This window comes from Osmerus mordax, chromosome 19, assembly GCF_038355195.1.
Source record: "Osmerus mordax isolate fOsmMor3 chromosome 19, fOsmMor3.pri, whole genome shotgun sequence".
NCBI lineage: Eukaryota > Metazoa > Chordata > Actinopteri > Osmeriformes > Osmeridae > Osmerus > Osmerus mordax.
The window spans coordinates 3568799-3585116 of record NC_090068.1 but is presented as its reverse complement, the minus strand read 5'-3'; the positions used below and the strand labels follow the sequence as shown (position 1 = coordinate 3585116).

The 16318-nt window shown below is 40.9% G+C and overlaps 1 protein-coding gene across 2 annotated transcripts in view; it reads right to left on the bottom strand.

Moving 5' to 3' along the window:
- castor2 (cytosolic arginine sensor for mTORC1 subunit 2) overlaps positions 1 to 16318 on the bottom strand; it is a 43622-nt gene that overhangs the window by 10403 nt on the left and 16901 nt on the right. For both annotated transcript variants that reach the window (XM_067257792.1, XM_067257793.1), the window contains exons 3-4: positions 15592 to 15785; positions 13711 to 13843 (exon numbers count right to left, since the gene is read on the bottom strand). In XM_067257792.1, the coding sequence (XP_067113893.1) occupies positions 13711 to 13843; positions 15592 to 15785 (327 nt within the window). The remainder of the gene's footprint in view (positions 1 to 13710; positions 13844 to 15591; positions 15786 to 16318) is intronic.

Here is a 16318-nt window from a genome sequence, read left to right as displayed (position 1 = left end):
TGCACGTGATGCAGCTGGGGATGACGTTTCTTCTCAGTGGCTTTGGTACCTATATTTCTCAGATCACAATTGAAATTCTGTCATCTCTGAAGTACTTGTTCAACCTCCACATCATCTCGTCTTGTCACTTATGCACATCATAAGATCAATTTGTCGTTATTTTAAACAAATTGCCAATGCTCTAGCACATTCTGCAAATGATTATGTAGCCGTCATTTGTCTGCTGCTTCTGACGTAATCAAATTGCTTATGCTATGTTAATTAAAATGTATTATATTGGTTCTCTGTTAAAGTGTCTTCCCACCACAAATATCTAGACATTTCTTTCGTACATAAGCCAGTTGTCATAATTGTGGGAACAATTATACAGCGCTTGCATGTACAGTTCTGCCTAAGAAGTGTGTTCTATGTTTACAGTAATGTTTGCATTTTTTCATTTATGCTATGCAATGCTGTAAAGTAGTCATGTATTTTCTGTATCACATTCGTTTAAATAAGAACTGACTGAGGAAACTAAATTTGTACGAACATTGGGCCTCGGGGAAGACCCAGGACACGCAGGAGGGACTATGTCTCTCGGCTGGCCTGGGAACGCTTCGGGGTCCCCCGTTGGTGGAAGTGGCCGGGGGGAGGGAAGTCTGGGCCTCCCTGCTTAGGTTGCTGCCCCCGCGACCCGACCCCCGGAAAAGCGGCAGATGATGGATGGATGGCATTGGGCCTCATTCACCAATATCTTCCTAAATTATTTCTTAAATTTGTTCTTAAGAAAGTTCCTGAGAGAAATATACGTGTGATTCATGACGTGTTCTTAAACAGCAGAATTGTTCGCAGGTGTGTTCTTAGAATGATGAATCCCAATATTTCGTAAGTTGAAAGCTTGTGCCCCGTTGCTCCTATTTAGCATAGGTAAACGCCCCGTTAATTCCCATAAAAGGGCATGATATGGCAGGGCCGTGTGCATGTCAAAACGACGTGGTAAAGATGGTGGAGGCCTCGACAAAAGACAGAAAAATTTTAATAATTCTGAAGTGGAGGTACAGCTGCAAGAAGTTAGCGACAAACAACACATCATATTTAATAGCGACAGCTGTGGATACAAAGCAGTAAATAAAACCGATGCATGGAATGCAATTACTCATGCAGTGAACGCTGTATCTGGAGAAGTGCGCAGAACTGATGAAGTGAAATGAAATGGTTTAACTTTAATCTGAATTCTGAAGCAAAAAAACATATTTCAAAACATAGCCTAGAAGACAGTTGACTGTTAGTAGCTCTTAGTAGCCTAAAGCGTCCCAACAGGTACTCGTCACTCTCTGCAAATAAATCGGTATGGACACGGACGATGCGTTCCCTCCTCAGGGTACGATCTGCAAAATGTTGCAGCAGCAATAAACACGCCATTGTGTGATGTTGTCTTAGTGTGCAGAATAAGACTACTTTGGGCCTATAAATACCGTGATAAGTCACTTATTATTGGATGGCAAGGTTCCCCGTTAACATAATTGATGTGAATTGAAGGCAAAGCAAGGATAGTTAATTTAAATAGGCCTAGCACAATTCATACACCATGGCAATTCAAAGTGCTTGAGCAGAAGTGTAAGTGTAGTGTGTATTTATTAAAACAAACAAACATTTAATTATGTGTAAAATAATAAAAAATATTAGTTGCAAGATTATAAAGGAGACAAAATATTCAATTTGAAATTAGAACGGACGAAAACGGTATAACTACTTATTTTGCGCAAACATTTCAGCCCTCAATTGTGCGTAAAAGTGCTATTGGGTGTGCGTACATTCTGTTCTTACCCAAGAACAAATCGCAAATAAGAAAACATTGGTGAATGCCAGAATCTTTGTGAAAAATGCGTAAGTGGGGTTTAAGAGCAAATTTGTTCTTAAGAACATTTGGTGAATGAGGCCCATTGTTCCTGTCATATGCCCGTTTGTGGATCGCTATATCCATGCCTTAAGAAAACGACCAACGAGGCTAAAGTGGTAAGAATAATGCCCATGTCTGTGATGCAACTGGTGATTATAATGTTGTTGCACATTTGCAACGTGCAGGCAGTTTTGACATCAGTAAACACATTAATTTATGTAACAAAATTCACTGATCTATACTGAAAGTATCCACTTTATATTGTCGTTCTGTTAGCTAGCCAGCATTTCATCCATAAACCCTTTGAAAGCATCTGATTCATATGCCAGCAGTCAGCACTGCTAACTTGGCCATATCGGTTATAAAAGCAAATTCACTTCAAAACTAGAGCGGGTACAATTTCTGGGGAAACTGTGGGGTGTGCTTGTGTCGGTTGCAGATGGGTGCGTTTTTTAAACTTAAATTGTACAAGTCATATTTGGGTCATTTAAATAATTATGCATACTTATTATTTATGAAGATTACATAGGTAAAAAAGTTTACAATTGTTGCTGCTCATTTACACTTCTAAAATAATAAGAGTGTATAATGAAACAGTGTTCTCTTCTCACTTCCCTGAGATTCTTCTCATACCCTGCAAGAGGGGATGGTGATAGTCTGTGTGAAAGAGTGAGCCCGAGCGGTCGTTTCGTTCAGAGGTGAAGAATGCACGCAAGCACTGCAGGATCTCCATGAACGAAATAAGCTTTATTGTGCATAATAATTACTCACATAGGACGTGCTCCCGCCCTGCACCCTGGTTTGCCCCCACCTCCCTGACACGGCAACAGGGAGGACACCGCCACACCTGCCAAAACTGGTCAGTTCCATAGAATTGGGCGCGAGCCACCGATTTACGTGGCAGACGCCTTGCGTTCTGTCACAGTCTCTCTGTGGCAGCCCCACATAGTTGAAACAGTTGCATGAAAAGGAAGAAATTGGGCAATCCTGTGTAAAAATTGTCCTTACCTATGTGACTTAAACTTCCCCTGAAGTTTTTCCCTTCTAGTGATATTTTTAAGCATTTACTCATATTGCATTCATTCATTAAGAACCCACTTTGAAACAAGCTGATTCTAACAACATTTTCACTGGCAGTATCTCAGCTGGAATCCCTATTACAACATTACATTTACATTTAGTTATTTAGCAAACGCTCTTATCCAGAGCGACTTACAGTAAGTACAGGGACATTCCCCCGAGGCAAGTAGGGTGAAGTGCCTTGCCCAAGGACACGTCCTTTGGCACGGCCAGGAATCGTTACCAACATTACCATTTGCAAACTAAAAATATGCCTCCAAAAACGAAAATAAGCTCTAAATTAATTTTGGAAAACCGGCTAACATAACAAGTTTACTGGAAGCGATACTTGACAGTAACAACATCCCTGGTCTGAAGACTCGGCGCTCATGTGACCGGCTATCCACGTTGTAAGTAGGGAAAAACACATTAAACTTTGTCAGCTTCTCTCATACTCCCTCTATATCAGCCTCTCTCAATCCTGGTAATCCTGGTCATTGATCCTGGTCCCTGGGTCTACTGTAGCCCTGCATGTTTTTAGAGGTTTATCTGCTCCAAATGACTGGTTGTAAAAAAAAAATTGGAAGAAAGATAAATACATTACAACTAATAAGCCCTACAACTCCCCTCACCTGTAACTAAGGTCAGTTACTGCTGCTGTTACTAGCCAAACTTCACTGAGGGTTTACCTATTGAACGACTTGATTTAAGTAAGTGCCGAACATGTTCTGTCGCCGTTTGGCTTCCTAAATAGCTGTGGAGTTGTTTTTCTTACTAGTGTGTCTCGCATACAGAGTTGCAGTGAGCTACACTGGTTTAAAACCACAGGTAATGATAATTTCACCAACAACTCGTTTACTTGTAATCTAATGTTATAATAAATGCTAAAACGAAAATGTTTTGCGGGGAATGTTTATTTTAACGATTGAAAACAGATGCATCATAGACCACTGTAGTATGTGTCGCCCGGGCAACAGAGGCTTATGTCATGACGCTAACGCTTTAGTGAATAGTAGACTACTGTTTCCGAAAGTAGATGTACTACAAGCTTAATAATATCAGCGTATATCATATTGTACATTACATTTCACAATTGTGTTTCATATCACAAAGTAAAATGAGTAAATAGTTATTACCCTGGCAGGGACGTGCAAAGGTATTGTTGCCAGGGCAACAGCCCGTTTGCCCTGATTGGCTGATCTGCCCCTCTGGAGAAAGAGCCTAAATATTTGGGTGTGCTTTGCCTTCGGCAAGGGCACAACCTTTGTTCTCTCACATATATATTATTGGGTGTGCTTGCCTTTGGCAAGGACACAACCTTTGTTCTCTCACATATATATTATTATTATTGGGTGTGCTTTGCCTTCGGCAAGGGCACAACCTTTGTTCTCTCACATATATATTATTATTATTTATTGTTTATTTTCGCCCCCCTAAGGATCAGTCAATATTTGTACTACATAGACAACCTAGGTGTAAAAAGTTTCGTATTGGTAGCGATTGCGTTGGTTGTATTTTTATTTCCGTTCCGTTCCATGGTTTAAGTTGAAATTGCGTTTTTGTGGTGAAAAGTTAAGCTAACGGTGGCTAATTTGCTAGCCATAGTCACTTACGTTACTAACGTCACTACGTCACTAACGTCACGAAAACACGTGACTACTGTTATGGAAGGTCTCCGGATAGCCACTAACGGGCCCCGATACAACCGTAGTCTAGGGGTAGGCTATCTCTGGATCCCGCTGTCTACCGGAGAACCCCCTAATCTGTGTGCGGTGCGTAGGCGTGTTAGTGAGAGGTGTTCGACGCTATGTGTCTGTGAGAGGCCAGGGGGTGTACCTTACCTTGCTACGTGGTCGGGCCAGCCCCCCCCCCCTCACGCTAGGCAAGGTAGGTCCCATACGGACGAAACTAACACACACGACATGTCCAATCGGCAAAGCTCTTCCCAGCAGGTACGATCCCGGTCTCTTTTCCACGCCGCCTTCACGTCCTTTCTCCCCCACCCCTCAAGTGCTTCCAGGTGAATCATTATCCCCTGTTGCTCAGCCAATGAGCAGCCTGTGTAAACCGGCACTCCCCCTGGTGTATGGGATGTGAAAATAGTAGTGTACTGTCTAGTCTAATGCAGCTCTCTTTGCCTACCGTAACACTACCTGTAGCAGAACATTCGTTTCGCATCTGTTAACTTGGGGGATAGCTAGGCTAAATATAGCTTTACTGCAAGGCAGCTGCAGAAACGCCACAAGCAAAGAGGCCAGGGTGATAACTATTTACTCATTTTACTTTGTGATGTGAAACACAATTGTGAAATGTAATGTACAATATTAGCTGATATTATTAAGTAAATAGGCCCACATCTACTTTCGGAAACGGTAGTCTACTATACCTCTGTTGCCTGGGCAACACATACTACAGTGGTCTATGATGCATCTGTTTTCAATCGTTAAAATAAACATTCCTCACAAATACATTTTCGTTGTTGGATTTATTATGACATTACAAGTAAACGATTTGTTGGTGAAATTATCATTACCTGTGGTTTCAAACCAGTGATGCTCACTGCAACGCTGTAGCCTACGCGAGACACACTACAAAAACATCTACACAGCTGTTTAGGAAGTCAAACGGCGACAGAACATGTTCGGCACTCCCCTTACTAAAGAATATATTGTGCTTAGTAAAGTTATGCATTGTGCTTATTAAAGTTCTGTCTTATGAACTTGTAGTGTGCTCAGACTTAAACATTGGGTCTCACACTGGGTGTGGGAAGCAGGCTGTTCTTTGTGTCTCTATCTCTTCATTTTCAGAAACAACCTTGAAACCGGGTGGAGATGGCACCCGAGCAGGTGGGACGCGTAGGCAAGAACAACTCCCTGATGCACGAGAGAACAAGCTCAACCCTCTTTTCATCTTTCTGTTTTAATTGCACTGTATAAATATATGCTGGGGAGGGACAGATAGCGAGTTGGACTTCGTGAACCAACCCAAACTCTGTTGCAGGTAGGGAAAAGTAGACAACCCCAGAGCTCTGGACGTGTTGATTTCCAACTGCTGCATTAAAGCTGATATTATCGGACCACTGCGACTCCAGACCACTCTTTCTAGAACACAGACTTGTGTCATTGAATACCATAATTACATATTTGAATAGACACAAAGAATAATAAAGAATAGGTGAAACTATCTGACTACTAACCTGAACTTCATTGCCACAGCCCAAACTTTGTCAATCTGTTCATGAAAATAATTAATTTCAGCCTAAACCGTACAACGGAACGTTAAATTGAATTCAACCAACGCAATCGCTACCAAGACGAACACAGCAGTAGTCTAGTACTGTACTAGAGCCTCTTTAAGGATATATTAGATTAAAAAATTGCCACTATATTAGACATTCTCTGACTGTACTGTAGTAGTACAATTTACCGGGGCAGCTTCTCCACACAGGGCTATATCGCATTTTTCGTTGTTACTGACAATGATCGCTACCAGTGAGCTTTTTATGAATGAGCGATTTTCCAGTAAATAAATGTCAAGCTTATTTACCTTTTTGGGGGCATATTTTCAGTTAGCAGATGGTACTGTTTGAATCGCGATTCCATCTTCTACTGCCGGTAACGTTGTAGAATAATCTTCAAAGGGGGTTCTTTATTAATGAATGAATGCAATATGAGTAGGCTAAATGCCTGAAAATATCACGAGAATGGAAAAACTTAAAAGGACGTTTAAGTCATAGAGAATAGGTAAATTTTTACACCGGTCTGCCAAATGTATTCGTTTTGATTCAACTATAAGGCTGCCTCTTGCAGGGGAAATGAGAAGACATCTATTTCATTCTACACTTCACTCGTATTTTGAGTTGTAAATGAGCAGCAAAAAAAAAATGCCTTTAAATCTATGTAATCTTTATAAATAATAAGTATGCATTTTTATATAAAATATACAGAAATATCAGTTGTAAAAATGTCATTAAAAAACGGACCCCTGTGCAACCGACGCAAGCAAGCACACCCTACAATTGTACCCTCTCTAGTTTTTTTGTGGCTGCATCAATACGATAAGCCCATCAGTAAAGTTAAATAAAATAAAATTGTGATATCATCCAGTTCTGTGTTAATTTATTTTGTCACCATAACGTCAGCATGGCCTTCTGCCCCCAGTTACATGACATTGATTGGATTCTCACGCCAATGCACTGCGAATGAAGAAGAGGGAAAACCAGGGAAAACCCTTCCACTTTCACGTGACTTTTTTAAGTAATGGAGATAATGACAAATGCCCTGTGAATAGTAAAATAAATATATATATCTATCTTAAATAATGTGCAGCATCAGCTTGTAATGTAGGCTAAATGTAATGTTTGCATCACGTCACGCCTTATATTGACGTATAATCATGCTACGTTACATGAACCAAAGCTAAGTAATAGCAGAGAATATGGGGAGAACTGCCACTCTCGGGAAACCTCCGGCTTCTGAACTGGTTGCAAATCCACTAGGGTTCCATATGAGGGCACTCATCAGTGAGTGCAGAATGAATGGAGGTCTATGGAGCTATACCCTTCAAAATCCACTTTTCTCAGGATATCATTTTTGTCTCACGTGTATTCACGCATTGTTGAGTAATTTGAATGTTGCATTTGAAAGAGGAGGCAAAGAAAATACACACTGCTGGGTGTCGCTTTTTTGTTCTAAAAATCCTTTTAAAATGTCAATGACGTCATACAATCAGCATTCATTAGCAGAATCCTAGCGTGTTATGGGCAACAATGACTCACCCTGTAAGAAATCGAAAGGACATAAGTACTCGTTCATTCAACTTTCAACCTATAATCCATGTTGAACTTGCAAAAACTACAATCAAATCTGAGATTTCTCAACAACCATCAGGCGAAAGAGACAAATTTAGCCGTCTAGCTCCATAGACTCCCATTCATTTTGCCCTCATTGCCTCATACCAGCGATCACCCCCAGTGGAACTCTGGTGGAACTGCAACCAAATTCGGTACAATTGGGCTTAATAGGGAGCCAGATTTTCCGGCGGCATTCTTAGATACATTCAGGTAAACTTTCTAAATGTTTGATTCAATGCGTTTGCTACCGGCGTTCCACTAAGACCAGAATTATTTGGCTGTTGGTTAGCCTTTGCCAAAAATAATGCGCTATTGTCCACCCTACTAATTGACTGCTTTGTTTGGGGTGGCAGGAGGGGTGGCCAAGCTTCACTCTAGGGTCGCACTGGCCACCTTCGGCCACCACGTAGCTCCGTGCCTGTTTGTATAACCATTCAACTCGGGTTACCAAAAATGGTTTTGACCCTGATCCTTGGGCCCCCCTGCCAGGGGCGTTGTTAGACATAAAACTCTACTAGGGCACAGGCCCATATTCATATCCCTTTTTTTTTTTCTTTCAAGCTTGCTGTGCACAATGCACTAATAGGCTATAGAAACTCCCCTTGCTTAACCCACTATACAGCAGTTCAGGGACGCAAGTTTGATATCAATAGTTAATGTTAGTGTGCACATTTCTTTCGCATTCATTTGAGCACAAATACTGTTTTTTTGAGCTTCAAGTAATATTGTTTTTATATTTGAGTCAAAATAAGATGATCGTTAGGCCTATCATTTAAAAATGTTCTTTAGTTTTGTAATGTTTTCTTCCTCAATTCTGACTTGTGTGCCGAGTCCGACACTTGGACTTCTGTGTGTGTGCTGCAGTGGCTATTTGGCAAGCTCAGAAGAGCGCGCTGACATGGAATTCTGCGGGCATCGGTTTGTGTTTTCAGTTAAACTGCTTTGATTTTACAAGCGTTGGTAGGGATACTGCTTTATTTTTTCCGGGATTATGCATGTTTTAGACATGGGCCTAAAAGAGTATACACGTTAGTCATGTTTAGTAGGCTACAGGGTTTTTCATGTATAGAGAATAAAGAGGCGCCCGCTACCGTAAAAGTTTGTGACGCCTACAGCTCTCGACAATTCTGACGGGCGTCTTCATGGAAAACATAATTTTCTAACAAGCGTTGCTATCGGTGCATGTCTGTCGTTTATAACTGCAATTGTGTCACTACGCCAATGTGGTGGAGCTGTATCAAGACCAGGGCCCCGTTCGTCGTAAGGGTTGAAGCTAAGTTAATCAATTGTCCCTTTAGCCCGCTAACATTAGCGAGATGAGTGAGAACAGCAAATATCGGTTCGTCAACGGCTGATCCGCATCCAAATCATGTGGTTAATTTCAATCAGGCTAAACTTATCAGGGAAATTGCACGTGCACGTCATACTTCAAAAGGCAGGAAAGGTCGATCACCAAAACCGTGATTTTTTAACGGTATGATGGCGGAAAAGACGTAAGAGAGAGCGGTGATAGGCTATTGTCGCCATCCGAGCAAACTATTATAATGAGTCTCTAAGAAGACAATAAGCATATTATCATGGATAAGTCAAACACCGCCACCGCTGCCAGAGCAAGACAAGCAGCTTGGCAAAAAATTGCCGATAAGCTAAATGCGAAAGTTTTGGGGAAATGTATAGGCTCATCTTAAGTGCCTCATTACCCCAATCAATCAGATCACATTTCTTTAAATGTGCCTGCTGGTATAGACTTAATGGAAATTAATAATCGAATGAGATCTTGCTAGCGAAAATAATGATCTCAACTCTTTCAGAATAAGTAGGCTAGATAAAAACAAGGCCAACGAGTATCTAAGTGATACGAATTCATAGACAATTATGAGGATATATGTAGGCTACTGCGCTTATATCATGTACTATATATGTGTATATGCATGTAGGCCTATGTGTAAATCCCTCTTTGATTTCATTGACTGGGACATGGCCAGGGAATATGATGAATTGATTCATCAGCTGGTTAAGCGCCAAGTACACTTTTCTTACAGCAACGCATGCTGCGGCTTTGCCAATGTTTTCTGCATCGCCTATACTGTATAAAAATGTAGCCTATAGCCTACCTGACGCAAAAAAAAACTCTAGGCTATGCAGTCTGAAGCACAGTTAAAGTGTCAAGTAGCTTTATTGTCAATTTCTTCACATGTCAAGACATAAAAAGGAATCGATATGACGTTTCCCACTCTCCCACAGTGAAACATATAAAAAGCACAGGCACAACAGATAAGACAAGACATTTCGTAAAACATAGCGTTACATATTCACATACAGCAGCATAAGCTCATAATAAAGCATAAAGCTTGCTGCGGCGTGTGATATATTTGCAATGTACGGCCCGAGAAGGTCTTGCAAATAAATGAGTCCTTGTCGGCTGAATCGATATCGCTCAAACAAGAACTCATCCGTGTGAAATAAAGGATCTTGGCAATCGCGAAGAACTCTATTGGTATGGAAAGCTAATCGAACTAAAATATAGCTCCTTGGTCAACTGGGTCTCTCAAAAAGGGAGCTGCCATGTTATTTTCCGGGGGTGTGGCAAGCTTATCCAGCTACACTTACGTTAGCCTGCTCTGGAGCAGGTTAGTGCTAATTGATATGTTACTATGGTGATTTATCGAAAGTTGCTTCCACGAACCAAAAAGAGGGGCGTTTTTTATCTTAGCCTGAAAATTAGCTCGCTAAACCGCTTAGCGAGCCCCCCAGTGCAACGGAAAAGGCACTGCCAAAAGTTCCAGAGGGAAAAAAGAGCGTCTGTTTTTTCCCCTAGAATGTTTCAGGCGGCACCCTGATATTTCATGGTAGTTCATGCAGGTGAATATTGTGTCTTTTGGATCCAAGCCAGTCCGATTTCATAAAAAGGTTTCCTAAATTAACGTTACATCCCATCAGTTTAGTGTATTCAGCTTTGCTTTGTTTAAAAAGGTTAGCTAGCTAGCAGCATGCAGCAAATGAAAAACATTAGTCCGTTGACTTAACTAGTTTCTTTAACATGTTACGATCATAAATATTTCAGCACTCAAGATTGTAATAAATGATTGAGCACACTATCACAAGTCATGCACAGTATGTATCAGAATAGCCTAGCAGATAGTTTCTTAAGGCATGATTGTTTATAAAAGAAAGAAGGTTAAGATACTTGTACGCAAAAGATGGGCCTACTTGTTATAGAGATACTTGATGAAATGTGGCTATTGATGGACCAGTCCAGGAGGCCTTGGACTACAAGGAGTTCATAAAGAGATTTTATAAAACAAAAAATGTTCTGCCTCCCGCCTCTGGTTGTGAACTGTGTAAGGGAAAACAATGGCTATTATATATTATAATATATATCTTATATTTATTTTAAATAAAATGTGCTTTAACGTCATTTTCTTTAATCACAATTATTAGAACGAATAATTGCTACTTGTAAACATTTTTGCTTGAGCCAGTTGAAGCAGGGCCGGCCAAAGCCTTTATGGGGCTTTAAGCAGAATTGATTTGGGGGCCCCTCGGTATCGCCAATTATGATAATTTTTTGTTAATTACCGTATTTATTAGATTAAACTTCAATTTATTACACATTGTACATTTTTGGTGCGCCGTTTATTCGAGGGCAGCGTTTATTTGAGGGCGACATTTAATCTAAGAAATATGGTATTCTAGGCTATCCGCGCTAGCATGCTAACATGTTAGTTCGCTACATTAAATGTTCTTAGTTTGAACAGTACAGTCTTCTAAATCACAGATTAAGCAACAATCAAATGTCAATGTTAGTTTGACTAGCTAGCTTTATCTCATCTGCTTTTTGTTAACGCTGATTTGCAAGGAATGCAAGAACAGCTAGACAGCGAAAACACCTAGACTACCTACTGTAGCCATGTAAACTAGTTTAGCTTGCTAACGCAAGAGCACCTGCTTCTCTCCAGTTCTTTCAATAGATAATCTAGACAGGCGTTAGCAATAGGCTAGACTGCTATTCGTTTTCTGGCAATTCTTTTCGTAAGCTTCCTTTCTAATGCCGACTAACGGCTAGTCTCTAGCTAGCTAGAGTCATTTGCTAAGTAAGATATGTTTAGATATTTGAAACGCATAGCTAACAGTGCACCCCGAGTGCAACACAACAGAATGTTTATTAAAATGACATGCTGCTACTAGGTATTTCAGGACATGCTGCTCCTACCTTATTTCTGGGGTGGCGTTTATTACACAATGTTCATTTTTTGTGCAGCGTTTAATCGGGGCAGCGTTTAATCGAAGAAACACGGTACATGAAACTGTAATTTCATGTGCTCTTGGGGGCCCTCTGGTGGGAACGGGGGCCCTAAGCAGCCGCTTAGTTCGCTTATGCCTTGGGCCGGCCCTGAGTTGAAGGCATGGTACACATGATGCACATGATCAGGATGTGATCACCTCCGCCACATTTTGAGCCAGGAAAAACCCTGTATTGTTATTCTCCCTTTTTTTGCATCTCTCGAATAATGCCAGGAATCTCTGTGTGTACAAATTAGAATGGGTTTAGCTTCCATCGAGTAGCTCGAGAACCGGGCTCTCTGCAAAGTTCCTCATTGCAGCCATTTTTCACGCTGAGGAGCTATCGCGTTGTTTATGATCATTGACCTATGCAGTTTTTGTAAAGCTCCTTCTTGTAAGTCGCTTTGGATAAAAGCATCTGCTAAATGAATACATGTAAATGAGAAATAAGAGAGAACTTGTCCCGCTATATCTATCTAATAATGCCAGGAATCTGTGTGTGTGTGTGACATATTTGAATGGGTTTAGTTTCCCACGATCAACTGAAGAACCGGACACTGTGCAAAGTTCATATTCTGCATGTGTCCTCTCTATAACCCAAAGAAGTGCAGTACCGTGATTGACGTTGTTTGGATATGCATTTCGACATAAAATAATGAAAAATAATGAAAAAATAATTTGCTGCAGCTTAGCTTGCTCTTCGCGTCACAGTCCTTTCACTCTGATTGGTCCTCTGGTCTGCAGGGGGTTTCCTACGAATACCTCGACTCGAGAACTGGGCACTCTGCCAAGTTAATATTTTGCACGTATCCTTTTTATAATCCAACGGAGTGAAGTAGGCTACCCCAATTGAACTAATGCAATTAACGAAGGCATTCGCAATTAAATGAAACTAAGTATAGTAAGAAAAATTGGGAAATTCTGTTTAGTTATTTTGAAGCAAATTCATTTTTTAACAGATAATCATCTGCTTTCAAAGGGGCTGGCTAGCAAACAGAACGACAATGTAAAGTGGATATAGCCTACTTTCAATACAGATCAGTGAATTTTGTTACATAAATGACTGTGCTAACTGATGTCAAAACTGCCTACGTAGCCTACCGCAATTGACTAATGCGATTTACAAAGGCATTCGCAATGAAATGAAACTAAGCGTAGTAAGAAAAAGTGAAATTATGTTTAGTTATTCAGAAGCAAATTTCGCATTTACAACCGATAATCATCTCTTTTCAAAGGGGCTGGCTAGCGAACAGAACAACAATATAAAGTGGATACACTTTCAGTATAGATCAGTACATTTTGTTACGTGAATTAATGTGTTTACTGATGTCAGAACTGCCAGCACGTTGCAAATGTACAAGCGCTGTATGGTGAATAAGGCCTACAATTATGACAACTGGCATAATTGCATGTACTGCATGTAATGACTTCTGCCACTGAGATGAATCATCACTAGCTGCATCACGGGCACTGCACTATCTATCTATAATTCTATAAGAGTCTGTGTGTGTGTGCCACCAATTTTATCACGGGCACTGTCTATAGTTCAAGTAAGTATTTATGTGTTTCACTGGCATCTTAACCGACTGCATCATAGGTACACTGCACTAGTTGCATTTAATTAGACAATCCCTACCAAGCTTTGGCTTGACAAAACCATTGGTGACTCCAAGGCTGTGAGCAGCCACTGTCTCTCCATTGACAACCCTCAGCAAGGTGAACTCGGCAGACAGGGTGTGCATTACCATGGGCAAGTCCCTCTCTCGAACCTGAGGGCAACAAGATCACAATAGAAAAGATGCAGAAATTAGCCTAGGTTCTATTATAGCACTGTTGGAAACAGTACAATACGATGAAGCAAGTGCATTACAACAGGAAACACTAAACAATAGGGTGAGAAATAGTTCAATTACATAAACTAAACTCACATTTGTACTTCACACAGTTTGTGACTTGAAAGAGTACAGGACAGAAACAACTGACTCCTAACAGCTAGCAGACTGAAAACACAAAAGAACAAAGGGCTTTTGCAAAATGTTCATCTGAACACTCCTCAAAACTATAGCCGAGCATTTGATGCACATTTTGGCCAATGACCTCAAAGGCAAAGTGATGATCAGGATGAGTGTCGTCAATTTCAGAAAACACAATCACATTTCATAAGCCATCTTCATGCCTTCAGTTCATTGTAACTCTATTGTAAAGCTAAAGTGTGGTAATTCCCCAAAACCTCTGAGAGCCTGACCTAAAGAAGTCATCTTTAGGTGATGAAGTTGTTTGGATGTGAGACTGATTTTCTACCCACAGGGGCCATTTTGATCCCTCCATATCTGTATTTGACTTGAATTGCCTGTGTCAACGTGAAAGTCTCCCCAAGAAAAGTCAGACTCCGAGCTCTCTGGGTGGGTTAACTCTGCCTAAGATGAGTGCCTTTAGGGCGGGCACCAACTGTTTACATAACGCAAATGAGTATGATTGATAGAAAGGCCTCCCTCAACTGGCCTCCCTCAGACCCTCAGCAATGCAATCAGATACAGTGTGATGGAAAGACACACAGACAGAAGGAACGTGGAGCAAGCAAAGCAAAACAACATGATAAATAAACATAAAAATATAGCAGAAATTAAATAGATAATAAATCAGGTTGAAAGTGACAGCGATGCAGGTTGTTTCCTGTTCATGTATTATGTTGCCAGTTATTAGGCTGTGTCTGGGGGAAGCTGGCAAGGAGAGACCAGTGGCTGTGAACATTACCGGGAATTTCAGCAAGAGGCTGAGCCCGGCCTGATCCTCTTTACATAACTACCGCCAGATTATCAACATCTCTACATATTTTCTTTTTCATTTCCATTAACAAGCTCCTGTTAGTCAAGGAGACCATGTGTGTTGTTTTTTCCTATTACTGGAGTAATAAAAAGACTCCCTATGGCCAAAAGGGCCTGGAATGAGAATGGACTGTTGTGATTAAGCAACTTCCACAAAATGAAAAGACTCACAGCCCACAGCAAGATTGGGGCCCTGGGAAGTACAGTATTGCCACTGTTGTTGCCTTTTCATGTCTAGTGTGATGGGGATGCATGTCTGTTTTCAAATAATCCATTCCTACAATATGTGCAGCTATATTGAGGGAGTCAGGTGGCTGAGTGGTGAAGGAGTCGGGCTAGTAATCAGAAGGTCGCCGGTTCGATTCCAGGCCGTGTCAAAAATGAAGTTGTGTCCTTGGGCAAGGCACTTCACCCTACTTGCCTCGGGGGAATGTCCCTGTACTTACTGTAAGTCGCTCTGGATAAGAGCGTCTGCTAAATGACTAAATGTAAATGTAATATTGCATCAACTCCTTCTTGACTTGTTTGAAAGTAACATTTGCCAGATATTTACTGATACTCACGTTATCGAATGACTGACCCTCAAACATGGCTTCAAATTAAATGTGACTGAACATCAGTAATATGAGGTCAGAAAGGTGCGGATATGAGTGAAGAAATTATACATACAATAAAGTATGTCTTGAACTCACCAGGATGAAGTCTGTCTGATAGGTGGATAGCATGAACACAGAGATATTGTGGTCAGCTAGGGGTGCGATGACAGACTTGGCAATTTTTGTGACTCCAATAGGTTGAGAGTTTGTGGCGCTCCCGCCCCCGGACACCACGTTAAGAGCCAACCATGTGGCCTCTGCAACACTGAGATGTTCCGACTCAGGAAGCTCTGAAAGAGGTCAGGACAGTGAAGTTAGAGTGGACACAAATAAATTGGTCAATGGTCTCCTAAGCAGCAAATTAATCTCCTAATGCCATTGTTGGACTTTCAATGCCCCTTATTTTCCAGTTGACCACATTCTGTTGCACTGGATGAGGCATTGTCTTGCCACCTCTCTAATAATGCCAGGAGTGTGTGTGTATTTGTGTACGCATTAGAATGGGTTTAGTTTCCAATGAGTATCTCAAGAACCGGGCACTCTGCAAAGTTCATATTTCGCAGGTGTCCTTTTTATAAGTTCCGGATTGACGTTGTTTGAGATGCACTAAGCTAGCTCTCGCGAGCTGAAAATATATGGATATATAAACACTATTATTTATGTCAGTGCGATACAGAAAATCCAAGACTATTTTACTGATGAAATACTGGCTACCTAACTAAGAAAAAGACAATATTTTAAGTGGATGGTTTATTTCAGTAGGTATAGCTGGAAGGTTATTAACTACAATTAGTTTGCAGTGCTGCTTTCAAAGAGTATCCTA